The following is a 22,067-nucleotide window of genomic DNA, read 5'->3' as shown; positions in this document are numbered from 1 at the left end:
CAGAGCACAGCCTAGCAGTGGTGGTTGCAACATACATTACAGCACCTAGGGACCAAAAGGCCTGAGGGCCAAGACGGGACCAAGGCAGAAAAAGATCCCAGGGGATCCCTGAACTAGCAATTGGGACCATCTAGCACCTCAATAGCCACCACCCAAGTTCCAGGTCACAGATCCAGGGCAGAGATGAATGGTCACAAATGTGGGCACTAGCTGGATATTGAGCAGAAATGTGTGGCTCTGATTCCAGGGGCAGAGCAACCTTTCCTCCTGCAGTAGGACACCCAAGGCAGGAGTCTCAGCCCAAAGGGGAGCTTTGAGTCCAGCAACTGTCTGCTGAAACTGCCAGGGACAACCAGAGACAAGTCAGCAGACTCAAACCTGGGTCAGGAGCTTGCACAGCACAGATTAGAAGGGCAGTGAACAGACCTTACCCCAGATCTCATGGGAGCAGCAGAAGGATGGAAGAGGACAGAGCCCAGCCCTAACATCAAGTCCAAAGTCAGGAAAGAGGCTGGAAGAACGAGCAAATAACAGAAAAGGAACCTAGCCAAAAAGAGCCATTACAGTAACAACAGGGAAACTCAAAACAGAAGAAGACAATAAAGTGAGAATATAGACAAACAAATGCTCAAAGAAAATACAGCTGGGACACTGGTCTAACAAGAATTCCTAAAGGACTTTTTTAAAATAGCAAAAAAATTCTTTTAAAATTCAAACGAGGGGGCGGAGCCAAGATGGCAACAGGAGAGGACCATCTCTTAGTTGTTCTGGAGCAAAACTTATAAGCTAAGGACTCTAACTACATTTTCACAAGACAGAACCCACAGAGGGACCCAGTGAGGCAATTCTCCAACCCAAGGTAACCTGGAAAAGGGAGAAAAGGCTCGGCTCCACAGGGTCGGAGGGGTGGCCCACCACAGCAAAGGAACTTCAGCCTCCCGGAGGCAGTCCCAGGGTGCTGGGAGCCATGGCTCACAGCAGTGGGGGCAGTTTCCTGACCTATACTCTGGGGAGCACCAAGCACAACTTGGGGGAACAGCGGGGAACCTCTGCCAGAGTGAGCACATGAAGCCCAGCCCTCAGGGCACACAGCAAGCAGCATGCAGGGCAGCCCAGATCCAGGAACCAGAAGCAGGTGGAGCAGGTAAGCAGGAGCCCCCAGGGCATGAGCCCATTGATCCTAGGGAGGGGAGTGAAGAGAGAGAGACTGCCCAGCTCTGTCCTCTGGGGCTCTGACCACATTCAGATCCTGATTGCAGTCTAGGCCCCCCCAGAGAACATCAGGGCCCCCCCCCACCTCAGCCCCGTGGCAGAGGTCATTCACAGACCAGGAGGGAAGACAATATAGAAATCCTTGTGGGGGTATCCCACTAATACTCAGAAACTCGGGAAGCACCCCAAAACCAGGCACAGGCTGGGGAAATGAGTAAACAGAGAAAAAAGAGGAACACCATTGAGAAATATTTTGCCTGTGATCCCAAGAAGGATCAAAACACTCAATCTGAAGATGAGGAAGTACAAGTTCCTGCATCTAAAGACTCCAAGAAAAACAGAAATTGGGCTCAGGCTATGACAGAGCTCAAAAAAGACTTTGAAAATCAAGTGATGGAGATAGAGGAAAAATTGAGAAAAGAAATGAGAGAGATGCAGGAAAAACATGAAAATGAAGTCAGCAGCTTAGTCAAGGAGATCCAAAAAAATGCTGAAGAAAACAGCATGCTAAAAACCAGCTTAGGTCAAATGGATAAAACAGTTCAAAAAGTTATTGAGGAGAAGAATGCTTTAAAAAGAAAATTTGGCCAGATGGAAAAGGAGATAAGAAAGCTCTCTGAGGAAAACAAATGCTTCAGATGTAGAATGGGACTGAGGGAGGTTGCTGATTTTTGAGAAATCAGGACTCAATACTTCAAAACCAAAAGAATGAAAAATTAGAAGAAAATGTGAAATATCTCATTGAAAAAACAACAGATATGGAAAACAGACTTAGAAAAGATAATTTAAAAATTATTAGAATACCTGAAAGTCATGACCAGGAAAAGAGCCTTGACATTATTTTCAAAAAATTACTACAGGAAAATTGCCCTGATATCCTAGAAGCAGAGGGCAAAATAGAAATGGAGAGAATCTACTGATCTCTCCAAGAAAGAGATCCAAAAAAAAAAAAAAAAACCAACCCCAGGAATATTATAGCCAAGTTCCAGAACTCCCAAGTCAAAGAGAAAATATTACAAGCAGCCAGAAGGACACAATTCAAATATCGTGGAGCTGCAGTCAGTATCACACAGGACTAGGCAGCAACTACATTAAAAGCTTGTAGGGCTTGGAATATAATATTCTGGAAGGCAAAAGAGCTTAGAATGCAACCAAGAATCAACTACCCAGCAAAACTGAATGTCCTCTTCCAGGGAAAAAGATGGACTTTCAATGAACCAGGGGAATTTCAAATGTTCCTGTTGGAATGGCCAGAGCTGAACAGAAGTTTTGATCTTCAAATACAGGACTCAGGTGAAGCATAGAGAGTGGAGGAGAAGGGGAAAATATGAGGGACTTAGTGATGATGAACTACACATATTCCTGTATAGAAAAATGATACTGATAATACTCATATGAACCTTCTCACTTAATAGAGCAGGTAGAAGGAGCTTTTATAGATGAAGCACAGGAGAAAGCTGAATTCAAAAATAAAATATGGTGTAAAAATGGAGTCAATAGAAAAAAAGGGAAATGGAATGGGAGAAAGAAAAAGGAGAGGGAGAATAGGCCAAGATATTTCATATAATAAGATTTTTCTTTATTACAATGAGCTATTGCAATGATATGGAAGGGGGAAGGCAAGGGGGAATGAGGGAATCTTTGCTCTCATCAGAGGTGGCTAGGAGAGGAAATAGCATATATACTCAATGGGGTATAGACATCTGGAGTAAGAAGGAGAGAAGGGAGCAGGGGGAAGGGGGGAAATGTGAGTGATGGAGGAGAGGATGGACCATGGAGGGAGAGTGGTCAGATATAATACATTTTCTTTTTTACTCCTTGCAAGGGGCTGGGATTGGATGGCCTGTCTGGGACCATAGGGCCAGGTGGATGCTGGGCCTAAGGGGTGGTAGGAGGGCTCGGGGCCTCTTGGCCCCAGGGCCAGGGATCTGTCTGCTGCACTACTCAACTACCCTACAGCAGAGACAGAGTTAAAGGAGAGAGAAAATATAATTCATGGTAGCAGAGAAGTATGAATGGAGGGAGTTGCGATGAGCAATGGGCAACGGTGGAAAAATATGGAAATAACTTTTGTTATGGACTTATCCTAAAGAATGTGATCCACCCACGACAGAGCTGATGGTGTTGGAACACATTTATTATTATTATTATTATTTTCTGGGAGATGTTGCAAGGCAAATGGGACTGGGTGGCCTGCCTGGGGCCGCACAGCTGGGTGACTGTTGGGTGTCTGAGGCCAGATTTGGACCTGGGTGCTCATGGCTCAAGGGCCAGTGATCTGTCTGCCACCCAGCCACCACTACTATTATTATTACTATTTTATTTTATTTTGAGTCTTTTTTTTTGGTTTTTGTATGGCAATGGGGTTGGGGTAGCTTGCATGTGGTCACACAGCTGGGTGATTGTTGGGTGTCTGGGGCCAGATTTGGGCTCGGGTGCTCCTGGCTCCAGGGCCGGTGCTCCATCCACTGCACCACCTGGCCATACCTACAGTCATTATTATTATCATTATTAATTTTAATTTTAATTTTTTCTCTCCCCTTTACTTTATTGCTTATGCGGGTCTATGTTTTCTTGGCGGGGGGGTGTATTATGTTTACTCTTAAACAAGAATATTTTAGTAATGTATAAAAAAAATTATTTGTACAAAATAAGAATAAATAAATGAATAAACAAATAAATGTGGGAAAAAAAATTCAAATGAGAGCCACAAAGGAAAAACTGGACAAAGGAAATGAGAGCTATGGAAGAATGAGAGCTTATAAAAAGAGAATGAACAGCTTTGGAAAAGGACATTATTGAAAAAAAAATAACTCCATAAACTCAGAATTAGCCAAATGGTACCTACAAAACATTTACAAAGAAAATAACTCCTTAAAAAGTTGAATTGGTCAATGACTCCATGAGACACCAAGAAGTCATAAAACAAAGTTAAAAGTCAGAAAACATAGAAGAAAAGGTAAAATATTATCTTAGGAAATACAAGTGATGTAGAAAAAAGTTCGAGGAGAGATAATCACTGTACTACTACCTCAAAGCCATGATCCAAGGACCTTGACATGATATTTCAAAAACTCATAAAAGAAAACTGCCCACCTCTCTTACAACCAGAGGACAAAATGAAATACAATCTACCGGTCACCTCTTGAAAGAAACTCCAAAATGACAAACTCCTGGGAATATTATAACCAAATTCCAAAGCTTCCAGGGAGCAGCCAACAAGAAAGAATCTAAGTCCAACAGAGTCACGATCAGGACCACACAAGATACTCTAGGAACTATGAACAGAACAGAATCAGAAGAACGTTATATGTACAAGGATAAAGTTATAAAAAAGACAATCAACTACGAAAGTCTTAGGAACCCTCCTGAACACCACACCTATTGAGGTATTGATCATTTGAGGAACATTAAGAGGTCTCCTCTATTTGTCTTAAGTTGCCATATTTTCCAGCAACGCTGGACCTGGAGCATGAAGGAGGGCCTGACCATGTCAAAGATGAAGCTACCTTTGAGCTGACATGATGTTTTGTTTGTACCCCAAGTTGGAGTCCCTGTGAGTCAAGACAGTTGCCAACCAATCTAGGCCAGGCTGGGAAAATGCTTGTGCAGCTAGGACCCTCCTATCTTCATAATCTAGTGGTTCCCTTGGGAACTGAGCCAAACTGTGCTTTTAGTCCCCCCGACCAGGAAGGGTTCTGTTCTTTTCTCCCTTTTGCTGCACCATTCCCCTCTCATGTCACACCCCTTTAGGTGGAAATTTCTGGTACTTCCTCCTTCCTTGGTCCTGCTGTCAAAAATATGCAAACTTCTGCATGGATGGTAAGCTCTTTGGGTTCCACAGGCAAGTTCATTCCTCTTGCAATAAACCTAGTTTTCATGTAGTTTCATGAAGTTGTGACTGCCTGTTGATGTGAGCTAGCTTACTTCAAAAGATTCATGAGAAAATGGGATGACTCCCTCCAGAGAGAGCAGGTAGAAGGATAGAGGCCACATAAAGAAGGGCAAGATAGATGTCAATTTTCTTCTCTTTCTTTTTTTTGGGCATATGGCTAATAGGGACACTAGTTTAAGAAGATGAGCCATATTTGTCCTAAGTTCTATTTTTCTCAGTAAGTGTGAGAGGAAGAATAAAGAGAGTTCAGAACTGAAAATTAGATTATTTTTAAAAATATTATAAAGAGCAAACATGGCTTAAAAGAAAACATCTCCACCCTTTTGCAGAGGTGCTATAATTTGTACTTATTTTCAGGCTGTTTTGATAAATTATGTTGATGTTTTAGCCTTTGTTTTTCTTTTAAAAAATGAATATTTGCTATTTCTTTCCCTCTCTGATGGGGGAAGAAAAAGATTATTTTATTTTTTAAAAAAGAAAGAAGATGGGGTGGTACAGTAAACAGAGCACCAGCCCTGGGGTCAGGAGTACCTGAGTTCAAATCCAGCCTCAGACAATAATTACCTAGCTGTGTGGCCTTGGGCAAGCCACTTAACCCCATTGCCTTGCAAAAAGTTAAAAAAAAAAAGGAAAAATGTCCAGTAAAACAAATTTCCTGATCCCAAAGGGGGGATTTAAAAAGGAAAAGGAAGTCGAGATCTAGAATCTGTAGGGTGCTCATCATAGATGGGAGAGTGACTGAACAAAGTATCATCATACAAATATAATAGAGCATTGTCTTGAGCCATAGAGAATGATTAAAGAAATGCCTTCAGAGTCCAGGGTGGGTTCCAGTAAAGTAGACAAGGACAACAACACTGATGTGAAAAACTTCACAAAAACTTAGGAGCCAAGCAAACCTCACGCATATATCCAAAGGATCCATGATGAATTGTGCTAGCCACAAGATTCAAGGTGTCAAGAAGATGTCTGCCACTTTGGGGCCTGGTCACCAGGTGGATTCCTTTCGTTGGATTTTGCTAACTTATTACAAGGGTTTTTCCATTTCTTTGTTTGACACACATTATGAGGGGTTGGGAGCAGGAATTAGTAGTAGTAAAGCAAAAATAAAGAGCCACTGACATTCTTTTTTTAATGCACAGATGACGAAGGAAGCACAAGACCAGAAAGTTTTGAAAGTAATGTGTGGATTTTTTTAAACTCACACACATATGCATTGAAAGCAATCAGTATGAAATGGAAATTCATGGTTTCACACCGAGTCAATCCTCTTTTGGGGGGTTCCATATATGGGTATATGGAAAATGCTGCTTTTTTGGTATTTAAGTACAGAACATAACTTTTAAAAATGAACCAGAAGGGGTCTTATGGTCATCCAGTGTAATTACTTTAGAGATAAGGTGGGCCCAGAGAGAAGGGAACTGCCCAAAGTGATGCCTAGAACCCAGGAAAAAACCAATTCCAATGCCACCTCCTCCATAATGAGAGCTGGCATTTCTATGGCACTTTAAGGCTTGCAATGCCCTTCATAAACATTTTCTCATTTGATCCTCACAACATCCCTGGGGCATAGGTGCCATTGTGATTCCCATTTTACAGACAGAAACTGAGACATAAAAGGGTTAAGTGACTTTCACAGGTGGCTGAGGAGGATCTGCCCTTAGGTTTTCCTGACTTCAAGGCCTGAAGGATCCTGCAGGTATCCTGTGCCCCCTAGTGGGCTCTCTGTATACCAGCAATACTGTGGCCCCTTGCCCTTCTATGGTGCCTAGCCAATGCGATCTCAGTACCACGTTACCACTAGACCTTGTTGCACCTCCTAGACTGGACCATGAGCTCTTCTAAGGCCAGAACTAGAGTCTTCTACTTCTCTGTGCCCCAGGCCCAGGGCCCTACATCCAGAAGCACTTAATGAAAGTTTGTGGATAACGCTATAGTCCTGAACCCCACAAGACTTGTTCATAAGAATAGGAATCTGATTCATCCTTAGAGCAGTAAGCTAGAAAGGGCAACAAGGGAGAAGGAATCTACAAAGTTCTACCTTAATTGTTTAAAAACATCAGAAAGGCCAGTAGGTCATCATCAATGCCTGGGCCACTCACAGTGGGTAGTCACCCTCCACACCAAGGTTCCTGCAAGTCTCTCTACTTCCCTTAGCCTCCATAAAAATAGGAGACGTGGAGGTGGTAACCACTGAACTTAGAGAAAAAAGCGAACCCCCCCCCACCATTATCCCACATTTTAAAAGTGAGAAATTCTAAGTTTCCTTCTCAGGTTTCAGAATAAAAAGAATAATCCATCAAAATGTCCCATTCCATATAATCATATGAAAAAATGCTCCAATTCCTTGCTGATTAGAGAAATGCAAATTAAAACAACCATGACAATGGAAAATGATCAGCATTGGAGGTGGAGGGAAGATTGGGACATCAATGCAATGTTGGTGGATTTGTAAACTGATCCAACCATTCTGGAGAGCAACATGGAACTCTGCCCAAAGAGCAATAAAACTGTTCATACCCTGTTAGGGATTGTTGTGTGTAGGAATACTATAAAGTATCATCAGAACCTTGTTTTAGTAAGTGCTGTGGGAGTGGATTAGGGTCTGGGAAGGATATTTAAGCACTTGTATTCTGGTGAATAAACGGAGCACTTGGAGATCTTGATGGAGTACCTGTCTCCCTTGTCATCCTTGTCTCCCACCCCTTCAACGCTCACCTGGGGAAGACTGAGGGAGTCCAGAAAGGGACTCAACACATGATGTCCGAACAGGGACTCAATGATACCCTTTGACCCTGCAATTCTAATACTAGGCCTATATCCAGAAGAAATCATAAAAAATAGGAAAAGTCCCACATGTTCCAAAATATTTACAGCAGCAATTTTTGTAGTGGCAAAGAATTGGAAATTGAGGAGATGCCCAACCATTGAAGAATGGTTGAACAAGTTAGGGTATATGAATGTTATGGAATAATATTGCTCTATAAGAAATCAGGAATGGTCAGACTCCAGAGGAGAACAGAATGAGTTACAGGATCTGATGCTGAGCACAGGGAGCAGAACCAAGACTTTGTCCACACTAACAACAGCACTGTGAGATGATCAACTATGATGGAAGCAGCTCCTATCAGCAGTTCAGAGAGCTAGGACAATGCTATCCCCATCCCAGAGGAAGAAAAAACAAAACAAAACCAAAAAACTTTACAGAAGCTGAATAAACACTACATATACTTTTTAAAATTTTTCTCTTCTGTTTTACCTCCCCATCTCCTGGTTTTCTTTCTTTTCCCTTAATTGGAATTCTCCATACTGAAAATGACTAATCTATAGACATGTTTAACAGAAATGTATATGTACAATATTTACCTGAATGTTCACCGCTGAGTGGAGGGGAGGTGGGAAGGGAGGGGGGAAGGAAATTAGGTTACTTAAAAATATGCATATGCATAGCGGATGTACACAAAGTTGCCCACTAACAGGCACAAGTGGAAGATCTAGGACTAGGTGCCTCAAAGTAACCTTGGGCAACAGATAATCCCCTTAAGGTGCAGGTGACTCCTTACCAAGCCCAACAAGTCACTACATGGAACACTATGAAGGCCAGGTTTTACCAACCTGAAAAGATCAGATAGGACTCATCAGGGATCAGTGATCTTAAAATATCCCACAGCCCCTTTAGCATTTCATTCCTTACATACACATAAATCTTTCAGCAAAAACAAACAGCAAGCCCTACTACTTGGTTAACAAAAACCAATGGGGGGGGGGGCATGGCTAGGTGGCACAGTGGCTAGAGCACCGACCCTGGAGTCAGGAGGAGCTGAGTTCAAATCAGTCCTCAGACACTTAATAATTACCTAGCTGTGTGGCCTTGGGCAAGCCACTTAACCCCATTTGCCTTGCAAAAACCTAAAAAAAAAAAAACCAATGGAAAGGTTTAGGAGAAGCCATGCCCCCAGCTCAGACTCCACCTCCCAACTCACCCCCTCTGCTCCAAAGCTTTCCAGAGAGCCTGGGCCCCGCTCTTCCTCTAGGCCTAACCCTTCCTGTGTCCCTGCTACCTTAGAACCTCTGGGGGTGTCAAGGGAGCAACCTGAAGAGAACATCCCCCATATTCAGCACCATACAGAGAAGAATTGGGATGCTTCAAGGATAACAGTTCCTTCATTACCAGAGGAGGGGGGAAATAGCCTACAGTCAAGTCCAAGTTTCTTGAGTTTATTTTGGGTTCCATGGATTGGGGAGGGGGCAGAGGGGGAGAAGGGAACGTGCCCCAGACTTTCCTTGAAGAACCAAGAGATCCCCCTCCCAGAACTGTCATACCTGTACACATTCCTGCAGTAACTTCTCCTTCTGTTTCTTCAGCTCCAGCTTCTCCATGTTTAGCTTTTCCACCAGCTTCCTTGCCTCTTCAAATTTTTTCATGAGAAACTCCTTCTCCTCCCTTTGGTTGGCTTGGAAGTTCAAGAACTCTTGATAACGCTGCCGAAGCATGTGGTTGCTCTGTCGTAAGGCATCTGCCAGAACCACGGACAGATCATAAAATCACAAAGATCAGAGCTGAAAAGAAGACTGTGTGCTATCAGGGAAAGAGTGCTAAATTTGGAATCAAGAGGAGGTGGGTTCCGATATAGGCTCTGCAACTTCCTAGCTGTATTACCTTGGCCAAGTCACTTGGACTGCCTGAACTTCTGTTTCCTCATCCATCCAATGAGGGGTGGATTCAGATGGCCTCTGAGGAACCTTCTGGATCCACTGCTAAGATCTGAGGTTTGGCTAGAGAGGCCAGCACTCCAAATCAATTGGCAACTCTTCCAGAAAGCCTTCCCTGCGTCTCCTCATGTGCAAATGAGGAAGCTTCCAACTGAATGTTTGAGGTCCTGTGGCACAGAATCTGATGATGAGGTGCCCTCTTGGACCCTGTCACTGCACTTTTATTTTGTAACTTTCCAATGCACTTAATGGACCGAGGATTGTCAAGAGTGGTCAAAAATATGATGCAGAGTCAGGGAGACCTAAGTTCAAATCCTACCTCTGATACCTCCTAGTTGTACGGTTATGGGCACCTGACTTTCTTTTCTTGATTTCCTATTTTGTAAAATGAGGACAAGAACACCAATAATATCTCCCTCATCAGGTTGTTGTAAAGCTCAAATGAGACACCATGTGAGCTATTATTGATTTAGTTCCCTCTTAGCTTGTAAGTTCCATAAAGCTGGAGGCCATGTAATTTAAATTTCATACCTCTCTCAAGAAACAGTGGTTCTTGAATCAAATTCTCTTCTGAGGCTGCTGAGTGGTACCAGAGTACAAAGAGCACTGAACCTGGAGTCAGGAAGACCTAAATTCAAATCGCACCTCAGAAATTTACTACCTGTGTGATCCCAGGAAGTCATTTAATCTGTTTGCCTCCCCTCCTCAACTATAAAATGGGAATGATGACAATACTTATTTCCAGGGTTGTTTTAAGACTCAAAACCAGTTATTAGCACAGCGCCTATGTTAATAAACCCATTTCCTTCTTTCTGGCCCAGGATTAACTTAAGCCAGATCAGTAATTCATGCTAGAGCTACTAAATACAATTAAGGCACTCAAGACTAGGAAATGCAATAAATGACTTTCCTGGTGACACAGGATAAAAATGAAATAATTTCAGGGTTGCTGTTATGGGGATGATGATCAACTTTGATGGACTTGCTCCTCCCTTCAGTGCAACAACCAGGGACAATTTAGGGCTAACTGCAGTGGAGAATACCATCTGTATCCAGAGAAAGAATTATAGATTAGGAAAAAAAGTTATATTATTATGTAATTTTACTATCTCATACTTTATTTTTCATCCTTAAGGGTATGATTTCTCTCTCATCACATTCAACTAAGATCAGTCATGGAACCAATGTAAAGACTAACAGACTGCCTTCTGGGGGGGTGGGGGGAGGGAAGCAAGAATGGAGGGAAAATTGTAAAACTCAAAATAAATAAAAATCTTTCTTTAAAAATAAAAGGGGGGCGGCTAGGTAGTGCAGTGGATAGAGAACCGGCCCTGGAGTCAGGAGTACCGGAGTTCAAATCCTGCCTCAGACACTTAATAATTACCTAGCTCTGTGACCTTGGGCAAGCCACTTAACCATTGCCTTGCAAAAACTAAAACAAAACAAAACAAAACAAAAAAAGGTTGCTGTTGTTCACTCATTTCAGTTGTGTCTGACCCTTTATGACCTTCTTGGAAAAGACCCTGGAGTATTTGACCATTTTCTTCACCAGTTCATTTTACAGATGAGAAACTGAGGTAGACAGGGTGAAGTGATTTGCCCAGAGTCAGACAGATAGTGTCTGAGGCCAGATGGGACCTGCTAAAGAGGAGTCTTCTTGATTCCAAGTTCAGTGCTCTATCCACTATAGCACTACCTAGCAGCCTAGAAGAATGAAAAAGCACTAGGATTCATCTAAAACAATTTCTCTCTACATCCAAACCCCCTCTTTCCACACCCAACACCCCCAATTTAGCATTACAACTGGCCCAGGAAATATTGCTAAACCGCCCCTAGCACCAAGTTCCCTAGGGCTGAGCTTTGAAGGCAGGTTCTGTTTTTTGCCTTTCTTTGTATCCCCAAGACTTAGCACTGTATTGGTAACATAACAGACAATAAGGAGGTAGAATTCAAAAATTCTCTCCTTCCCCAACCCAAGGTGGATAGAAAAACAGAACAAAACTCATTTCAAATATGGATAGTCATGCACAATAAATTTCCATCCTGGCCATCTTTAAAAAAAAAAAAAACAGGAAAAGACTCAAAAGAAAAAAATAATGCTTCAATCTTCCCCCTGGGCCAATAAGATCTATCTCTAGAAGTGGGCAGCATGCTTCACATTGAAGCCTTTGGAACTGTGAAGGATCATTGTGTTGATCAGTTATTACATTTTTTGTTTGCAAGGTAACAGGGTTAAGTGACTTACCCAAGGTCACACAGCTAGTATGTATCTATCAAGCATTTCAGATCAGATTTGAACTCAGGTCCTCCTGACACAAGGGCTAGCTGACCCCCCCCCACCAGTTATTATGGCTTAGGCTATATGCCACAAATTTTAGCATATTATCTCATTGTTGTTATTATGTTTAATGAAATCATTGAATGTTTCTATTATTCCTTCTCTGACCTACTCATTGTGGGGGATTTGATTAGTTTCCAATTACCCTAATCTATGTTGCAAACACCTTTTATTGAATGTAATTTTTATTGCATTATGGGCAGAAGATTTATTTATATATTTAATATATATGCTTTTTGGCATGTGAGGTTTCTATGGTTAGTTTTTGTGATGGTATCAAGTGCAGCTGAAAAATCAGTATATTTCTTTCTTTTCTTAGGCAATATTCTCCAGCAGTCTAGACCTTTTGTAAAATTCTATTCATCTCCTTAATTTTTCTTGTTCATTTTATGGTTAGATTTATCTAGGTCTGCAAGAGATAATTTGTGATCCCATATGAATATTATTTCCTCCTGAAATTCATTTTACATTTTCTTTTAGATTTTGCATTCTGTACTATTCAGTATTATCTTTAGTAACTTATCAAAATGTAGTTTATCTTATTTCTTTTAATTATTTTTACTTCTGCTTTATCTGAGATTATGACTGCCCCTCCTGACTTTTTTGAAACAAATAGATTCTGCTCCAGTCCCTTATTTTAACTCTATTTATTAATTTCTGTTTCAAGTATGTTTCTATAAACAATATTGTTGTACCCTGGTTTCTAATGCATTCTGCTATCTTCTTTGGTTTTATGGGTGAGTTCATTCCATTCAGTTATGGCTGCTAATTGTGTATTTCCCTCCATCCTATTTTCTTATACTTGGTTTTCTTTTTATTACTCTGTCCACTCCTCAAAAATCTGTTTTGCTTCTGACCATTACCTCCCTTAATCTGCCTTCTCTCTTATTCCCCTCCTTTTTCCTACTACTTCTGTATCAATAGTACATGCATTGTGTTTATTCTTCCCTCTGTCAAACAATTCATAAACAAGCAAAGTTCTAATGTTTCCTATTTCCCTCCCCCACTGTCCCCTTTCCCACTGTATAAATTCTTCCTTGCTCACCACACTTTAGTGAGGCAATTTTCCCTCTCTCTTCACCCTCTCCCAGTACATTCCTCTTATCCTACCCTTGAAATCATCCCAACATAACAGAATCTTACCAAAGACCTCTAATTACACTCTTTCTAAGACTCCTGTTGATGATAAAGTTGGGGGAGGGGGTGTTACATGTAATATTATAATGTAGACCTTAATCTTGTTTAGTCTATTTTGGTTTCTCAGAGCCTTGTGTATGACTATCAAATTTTCTGTTCTACTCTGGTCCTTTCATCAGAAATGCCTGGAAGAGGTTGGAACAAAAACTTCCATTCAAATGGAAAACCAAAACAGGTCAAGATATATTAGTTGTCTCTCAGCAGTTCAGAAATCAAGGAATAACCCTGAGAGACCTGCTATGAACAATGTCATTCACATTCAGAGAAAAAAATCAGAGTCTGAAGGCATACTATATTCACTTCTTTAAAACATTTTTTGTTTTCTGTGATGGAGAATACCATCTATATCCAGAGAAAGAATGGTGGAGTTTGAACAAAGATCAAAGACTATTACCTTCAATTTAGTAAAAAAAAAAAAAAAAACAACCTGTTATTATGTAATTTTGCTCTCTCTTATACTTTGTTTCTTCCTTAAGGATTCTCATCACACTCAATTTGGATCAATGTATACCATGGAAACAATGTAAAGACTGACAAATTGCCTTCTGTGGGGGGGGAAGCGAGATTGGGAGAAAATTGTAAAATTCAAAATAAACAAAATCTTTCTTAAAAAAGTTTGTTTTTCCTTCCTTTCCCCTTAGTTCTAATTCCTCTTTCACAACATGACTAATATGTAAATATGTTAAACACATGAATATGTACAACTTTTCGGGGGGGGGGGGGGAAGGAGGGGGGGTACAAAAATATAGAACTCATAAATGTGCAAATGGGGCGGCTAGGTGGCACAGTGGATAACCCTGGAGTCAAGAGGACCTGAGTTCAAATGTGACCTCAGACACTTAATAATTACCTAGCTGTATGGCCTTGGGCAAGTCACTTAACCCCATTTGCCTTGCAAAAACAACCCAAAAATAAATAAATAAATAATGAATGTGCAAATGGATGAATGTTGAAAAACCACCATTGCATACAATTGAAAAACAATTAAAATAACATTTCAATTAAAAAAAAAGGTAGATTAGCTGGCTGGTGGTAAACTGATGAGGAGAAACAATTAACTTCTGGAAGGAGTGATCATTCTAGCCCTTAAGTCACTATTTCTTCTTCCTGCTTTATACACCAAGGGGCCAAGAGAGGGCAGTGGAACTTATCAAGGAACTCCTTAAATGACCTGGGCAATGGTCATCCTTTTTAAGCCTACCAACCTAATAAACCTCTGAAAGGATTTTCCTAAAGTACCCCACGCCCACTAAAACCCAGCTGGCTCCAAAGAGCATTTCAAGTCCCAGTCTTTTCCACAATGCTCTGCACCCCAGTCCAAGTTGACTTCTTGCTCCCCTCTCTGCAATGCTGCTCCAGGAAAGCCCTTGCTTCTTTTGCTGCTCTCAGCTCAAGTTCCACCTTCTGCATCAGGTCTTTCCCAGGTCCCTTAGCCAGAAATGTCTTCCCCTTCCCACCTCTCCCTTATCACGTGGTGTTTTGTGTGTTGTATCCACTCTTGAAATGTTGTTGCTCCCCACTCCTTCTCTCCCCCCCCCACCTGCTTCGTTTAACCTTTGTTCTCCCAGTGACTCACACAATGTTTAGGCACATAGCAGGCAGTAGTTAATGCTCAATGACTAAGTGAAGAGACTGTCTCTGGCTCTGATGGACAGAATGTTCTAGAATCAGTCATTGGGACAAGAAGTTGTGAAGGACTCATGGGGCCTAAGCTCCAGCTGTGGGAGCATCAGAGTCAGTCACCCATCTCTGGCTTGTTCTAGGCCTTCCACATACATCATGTCAATTGGAAGTCTCTGACTTTTTCTGACTTTTTCGCCTGGCCTGTGGAGCTGAATTCAGGTCCATTAAATGTGAATATGCTAGATTCCACTACCCTGGAGTACATTAAGAAACTACGAATGTGAGGGATTTGAAAAACCTGGCAAGGGGCAGCTAGGTGGCCCAGTGGATAGAGCACCGGCCCTAAAGTCAGGAGGACCTCAGTTCAAATCTGACCTCAGACACTTAAAAATCACCTAGCTGTGTGACCATGGGCAAGTCATTAACCCCACTGCCTTCCAAAAAAAGAAAAAGAAAAAAGAAAAACCTGGCAAGACCTGCACTCATAAACCAAGTAAGCAGAGCCATGAGAAGATGACTACAACCAAGTAAATGAAAGTGAGCCAGAGGCCAGTTGAACTGGCAACTGAAGTGCAATGAGAGAGAAGAGATGGGGAAACATCTTCCCAGCCTCTTTCCTTTGGGTAAAGAGATGAAAGACTAGAAGGGCAAACCTGTGCCAACAGTCAAAGTATGCAGCAAGCTTTCGACCTAGAAACATTCAATGGGGATATCTGGGAGTATAGCAGGGCTGCCTCAGTCGAGAAATGAGTGGTATAAAACAAAGGGACATCACTAGTCAATAAAGCTTTTCGAAAAAGGCAATTCCACCCACCAAATCAGGTCTGTCCAACCTTACTTTGAAAAGTTTTTTTATTGAAACAATAGACAATTTATTTTGATTTGTCATTTTAGTGAGAGCTCTGTGGTAGCTCAGCTTCATTTATGAAAGCATTTATTAAATCCACAGGCAGGCCGCATTTTAGACAGTTCTCCAATAAATCATAGTTCCCCTACTTGTCATATTCGATGTGGTTGGTCATAGGAGCTCTAGCTAGAAAGTGACTCTTAGCCTTCTTTTCTATCATAGACTTTGTTAACAGTCTGGTGAAGCCTAAAGACCCTCAAATGATTAATGCCTAAAATAAATGCCAAGGATTGCAAAGGAAACCAACCGCATTGAAATGCATTAATCAACATTTCTTTTTAAGAAAACAAGTTCACAAACCACAGGTTTCTGTCCCCCACAAGAAAGGGAAGGGAGATCTGGCCAGGCTCATCCCGGACTTCCCTTTGGCATCCCCACTTCCGTCTCAGAGCTCCCAAGGTTTCCCAGTTCTTCAATGCAAAAACCCTGAGGGCCTCCACCATCAGGTACCCATGATCATTCTCTTCCCCTAGCCCAGTATTTGAGTAGAGGGGCACACTCACCTCTGAGCTCTTGGTTCTCCTCCAAGAAGCGCTGGAGAGCCTCTGGAGAGACTTGGCTGGAAGGGAGGTGCAGCATGGCTGATTTTCCCAGGGAAGACCCCTCACCAAGGCTCTCGTAATCTCCTGATGGTCCCCCGTTGGGCTGTACCATCTCACTAGGCTGACTCTTGCAAGGTTGCCCGTTCATTCAATTCGTTCAGTGCTTGGAAGAAAAAAACCAAGGTGTGAGAACTATCCCGCAACTCAAGGGAATCTGACAGTTCCTCTCTGCCATATCAGAAACAGAATTTTTTTGCTATGCCCAATACAAGGCTCATCTTAAAAGGAATGAGAAGAGCCAGGCTTTGACTCAAGACGGATTCCTGAAAAAAAAAAGGTGGATATTGGTTGTTATTTTGTCTTTACATCCCCATTCAGCCTCAATGTCCTTTATTGGGTTCTTACCTAGATCATGACCCTCTTCCTGTGACTACTCCCCAAGACTATGCCAAGGCCTTCTCTTCTCTCAACAGCCCCTTTTAAGATTTGAATTCTCTCTCTCTATAGACAATTCCAAGATCTCAGTACACAGTGTACTTTATCTGCCTGAGCTCCAGGTCCACATCACAAACTGGATTTGAAGTCTCAATCTCAAACTTAAAACGTTCAAAGCCCTCACTCCAGAACTACTTTCTTATTCAATAGATGTGACATGTGGCTCTGGTGTCCTAAGATCTTTGCAGACCCTAATTCTCTCAGTCACCATGTGGATTCACTTCGGCCTTAAGCCAATGCACTGGGACTTTGGGGTGTTCTTCATGACTCATCTTCCCTGCTTTGCTTTCTGCTTTAGGCAGTACTCTACATGAAGCCTCAGGAGAAAGTCAAAGGTACAGGAGAAGGCAGGCAAGGGGAGCCACCTTCCCAAAGACCAGGAGGAGAAACAAAGTGGATGATGTCTGGATGAAGCCCCAAGGCACAAAAGCAGGCCAGAAACAGAACCCATAATGGGAAATGGCCACAACACACCAGGAGACAGTCCAATCACCCAAACCTCTGCTGCCAAAAGCAGAGCCGCAAATCACTTCCCAACTTCACCAAATAATGTCCAGAAGCAGAGGAGCCAACAAGAGGCAAGTCTCAAGTGGACCCAGTATTCTCTGGAATGTCTTCTCTTCCCCCTCCCCATTCTCTATTACTGTTGAAGGCATCACCATTCCCCCATCCCTCAGACTGGACTTCTCACTCTCTCTAACCCTGCCCCCCCACCCAAGCTTCACTTTACTTAAGTATATAGATATTAAGCAACTACCATGTACCAGGCACTGTGCCAAGCCAGAGGCAGGGGGTTAAAAAAGGCAAAAAAAACAGTCCCTATCCTCAAGAAGTTCCTGATGAAGACCTGGGGATCTCATCTCTGGAGCATCTCTCCTCTACTCTACTACCTCCCCCTCCAGGGATCAGATCTATGTCACCCCTTCCCTCACTCAATAACCTCCAGTGACTCCTTATTGCCTCCACGTTTAATATTGCCCCATTTGGTATTCAAAGCCCTCCTACCTTCTCTTCCCAGTCTTATTGCCCAACACACATTCCTGGATTTAGTGATCCCAGCCTCCTGCTGTCCCACCACCAAATCTCTCCATCTCTGGGTTCCAGGTATTCTCTTTGACCCTCTTGCATGTCTGAAACACTTTCTGCCCTTCACTCCAAAACCTACCTGGTTTTCTTTAAGCCTTGAGTAAAATCCTCCCTTCCCACAAGAAACCTCCTCCAAGTCCCCATAACTCCAGGATCTTCTCTCTGTTCATTATTTACTATTTATCAAGTATAGTTTGATTGTTTATATTAGTTTGGATTAGACTATGAGCTCCTTGAGGGCTATCCCTAGAACTTAGTGAAGGTTGCCTTTTGTTCTCGAAGACCATGACTTGGGGGGGGGGGGTGAAGGTATGCTATGCATATGAATTGGATTTGAGTGGGAGGGGGCAGGCTAAATCACCAGCTTCACTTTCCCCTACTCCAGAGCCATCTGAGTCCAGTGACAAGATAAGAATCAGGATGACTAGAGATGGCCCTGATGGCAATCAGGGTTAAGTAACTTGCCCAAGGTCCACAGCTAGTGAGTGTCTGAGGCTGGATTTGAACTCAGGTCCTCCTGATTCCAGGGTCAGTCCTCTGTCTCCATACAGCACTGTACTTAATACCATGTCTGCCACATAGAAGGCTCTCCACAGTTGCGACTGATTGTTGGGGTGGAAAGGACAGAAACCTTGGGTATAAAGAAGACAGTTTACCCTAGAACATAGGCTAGCATACAACTTAGATTTGGAGAAAGATTTCAAAGGGTTTGGAGAAAGAAGTCAGATCCTATATATGAAGTTTCAATTGGAGAATTCCCTCCCAGCAGGATGGGAAATGTGAAAGCTAAATAGGAAAACAGTTCCAATTAAGGAGGAAAAATTGGGAATTGCCTAAAGTAAACTCAACAACATCAAGTTCAATGATATGTACAGAAAGAAGGAAGCAGGGCAAAGTAGCAAAAGGAAGACATGTAGCTGAATCCTCTAAAAGTGTCTCTAAGCTCCAACTCACACTGAGTGGAGGCTGGCTAGGAAAGCAAGGGGTGACAAAAAAGGTCTTTTGCATTCTATTCCTGCTGGGATTGAATGGGACACTATGGAGCAGGGGCATCAATCCAAGGAGGCTTGGCAACACTCCCAACAGGAAAACAACTTTCCCTGCCATTGGGACATGTTTGACAAAATAAATAAAAATTCTATGAAACATAGATCATGGTTTTCTAGTCCAAGTTGCTGCTGCCCCACCCAGCCTCTTGGAAGAAGGGGAGAAAGCAGAGCTGCCAAATTCTTAGTTTGTTCCTGATTTCTCTGGAAATGCTAGTGATCAAACTAGCTCCCAAGGGCATGAGCCTAGTTACCCCAATGAAGTCATCATCTATCCATATCAATCACAAAACCAAGTAGATGTGGATGCTAAAACACTGTCTGAGAAATCTGAAAGGACATAGAAGATAGAAGCAGAAATCAAATGACCCAATTCCCCAAAAAGATAAGAGAACAAAATATATAAACTAGATAGGTCAGTGAATCTGATTCCCATTCCTGGGGAAATTTTCCCACGGTTTTCTGAAGAGAGGTTTAGTCATGGGGGGGGGGGGGGTGGAATGTTACCACAAACCAGCATTAAGGATAGGCCACTACCTTTTTTGGATAGTTATGAGATTGATCAGGATAGAATCTAGCAAAGTGTTTTTAAAAAGTATCTCCTACAAGAACCAGAAGAACATCGTATACCCTAAAGGCAACATGGGGCTGAGGATCAACCTTAATGGACTTGCTCATTCCATCAGTGCAACAATCAGGGACAAATTTAGGGTATCTGTGATGGAGAATAACATTTGTATCCAAAGAAAGAACTGTTGAGTTTAAACAAATACCAAAGAATATTACCTTTAATTTTAAAAAAAGATATTATGTAATTTTGTTCTTATATTTTTTTTATCCTTAAGGATATGATTTCTCTCTCATGACATTCAATTTTGATCAATGGATAGCATGAAAAGAATGTAAAGACTATCAGACTGCCTTCGGAGGGGGGGGAGAAAGATTGGGGGGAAAAATTGTAAAATGCAAAAAACAATAAAAAAATCTACCAGATAAACAACTTTCAAAAGGAAATTTTTCTAATAAAATAAGTGTATTTTATCATAAAAAAAGGATCCTGTGATTCCTGTGGAAAAGGCTTTCTATATTTTCTATAAATTAGATGACAACACAAGAAGAAAGATTTGGCACTGGCTCAAGGGCTAGGCTCAATCTAGTGAAGTTGATGCCAACTTGGCAGGCTAGCAGCAGCAGAGTGAGCCAGGATTGTGCTGTTAAAACTGAATTTGAGGCCCCTAGGTGGCGCAGGGCTTAAAGTACTGGTCTTGGGAGTCAGAGAAGACACAAGTTAGATTTCCAGGATGATTCCTTAGCAGTGTGATCTTAGGCAGTAAGCTTTCTGTCTCTCAGTTTCCTCCTTCTGGAAAATGGAGATAAAAGCACCTGCCTCCAAGAATGGCTGTGAAGATCAATAAGATACTGCGTGTAAAATGCTTTGCAAACTTTAAAAATGATTATTATCAGCAATGAGCTAAACAAAAGACAGCATGTGCACCAGAGAAGTGTCTTATTGGTTCCCATGGCAGGTTGGCAAGAAAGCACTGGCAGCCCCTGTAATATTATGACAGTCTGAAAGATTGAGGGCTATGGAGCCCGGAGGAAAAAAGCCTGAGAAGCAGAGGAGCAAGGGAACTGAGCTGTGCAAAAAGATTCCTCTGGGCCAAGCAGTCTCAGTGTTCCAAGTGGAGGGTTTCCCATCATTGAGGCTGGATGGCCATTTGGCACCTGAGGATTTCTCCTAGAAAAGGGCTGGCCCAGAGGATTCCCGAGGCCCCTTCCAATTTTCTAGGCAAACTGAGGCAGATGGAGTCCAAAGCAGCCCTCCACTATCCTTCCAGTTTTTTCCCCATGAAATCCTTAAGCACTTCCTCTGGACTCGGGCTCAGAGTGCTGAGTCTGGAGTTAAGAAGCTGTTGTTGTTCAAGTGCCATGACTCCGTGCCATTACTTGGGTTTGGGGAGCAAAGCTACCGGAGTGAGGAGTTGGCCATTTCCTCCTCCAGCTCATTTGGCAGATCAGGAAGGCGACACAAGGCCCTTCCCCTCTGGGTGTCTCAATCCGCTGGAGAAGAAAGCGGCCAGCCCTTCTAGCCCTTTGGCAAGAAGATTCAGGGAAAAGGAGACCGTGATAGGCCGTGTCTGCCCTCGCCTGTGTGCCCTAGTGGGCTCGATGAAGTGGCCGGAGTGATGATGATGATCATGCCAAGACTATGGATGCTGACGATACCGCCCAGTAGGGATACAATCGGCATCCATGAGGGCAGAAGTTTCTCGAAGGCTTTGCCCTGGCTGTGGCACACGGGGTCGTCTTCACGGCCGGCCTTGGGTTCCAGGGCCCATTGGGCATAGCCGGTTGACAGAAGGGGAAGGTGGAGCAGCTTCAGTGGGAGGCTCCGGATCGGAAATTCCCTCCTGAAAGCCGGCTCCCTGCTCCCCGCTCCCCGCTCCCCACCCCCCTCCCCAAGTAGCAAGGTGGCTCGAACGCGGGGGAGAAGAGGGGTTTTCTGGGCCAGGGGCAGGTGGCCAGCCCGGGGGCGGGCAGGCAGCCGCTAAGCCAAGGTGCCCGAAAGGCAGAGTGGGGCCTCGCGGAGGGCAGTCAGACTGGGGGGGGGGGGGGGGGGGGGCAAAGGGTAGGGGCGGGGCCGCCAGGGCCAGGGGGCGGGGCCGAGGGTCCGGACTCACCCCGGAGGCCAGAGATTTGGGCCTTCCGACTTCGCCTTCGGGGCCCTCCCCCAGGGCTCGGGAAGCCCGCGGCCTCTCCGGGCGCCAGGCCCGGCCCGGCCCGGCCACGGAGGCGGCGGCGGGAACGACACGGAAGCGGGCTCGGGCCGCGGCTCGGCTCGGGTCCCGCCAAAGGCTCGCAAAGCCCTGACTCCCGACTCCGCACTCCGCCCTACGGGGCATCCGCTTCCGGGTTGCCGCGGCCCGCGGCCACAACCCGGAAGCGCAAAAGCGAGAGCTCTGGCTCCTCTCGGCCTGGCCACGCCCCCTCTCGGCTTGGCTCCGCCCCCGCT

At 43.5% G+C, this 22,067-nt stretch overlaps 1 protein-coding gene across 3 annotated transcripts in view; it reads right to left on the bottom strand.

Moving 5' to 3' along the window:
* The window catches only part of IKBKG (inhibitor of nuclear factor kappa B kinase regulatory subunit gamma), a 35,387-nt gene extending 13,464 nt beyond the window's left edge, over nt 1–21,923 (bottom strand). The window contains exons 1-3 of one of the 3 annotated variants that reach the window (XM_074204083.1): nt 21,736–21,923; nt 16,389–16,590; nt 9,431–9,624 (exon numbers count right to left, since the gene is read on the bottom strand). In XM_074204083.1, the coding sequence (XP_074060184.1) occupies nt 9,431–9,624; nt 16,389–16,575 (381 nt within the window). In that variant the 5' untranslated portion in view covers nt 16,576–16,590; nt 21,736–21,923. The remainder of the gene's footprint in view (nt 1–9,430; nt 9,625–16,388; nt 16,591–21,735) is intronic. The other 2 variants (XM_074204085.1, XM_074204084.1) reach the window with 2 other exon arrangements.
* Nucleotides 21,924–22,067: the final 144 nt, after the last annotated feature.

Source organism: Macrotis lagotis, chromosome X, assembly GCF_037893015.1.
Source record: "Macrotis lagotis isolate mMagLag1 chromosome X, bilby.v1.9.chrom.fasta, whole genome shotgun sequence".
NCBI lineage: Eukaryota > Metazoa > Chordata > Mammalia > Peramelemorphia > Peramelidae > Macrotis > Macrotis lagotis.
Note: the sequence above shows the minus strand (reverse complement) of the source record. Positions and strands in the feature narration are given on the sequence as shown.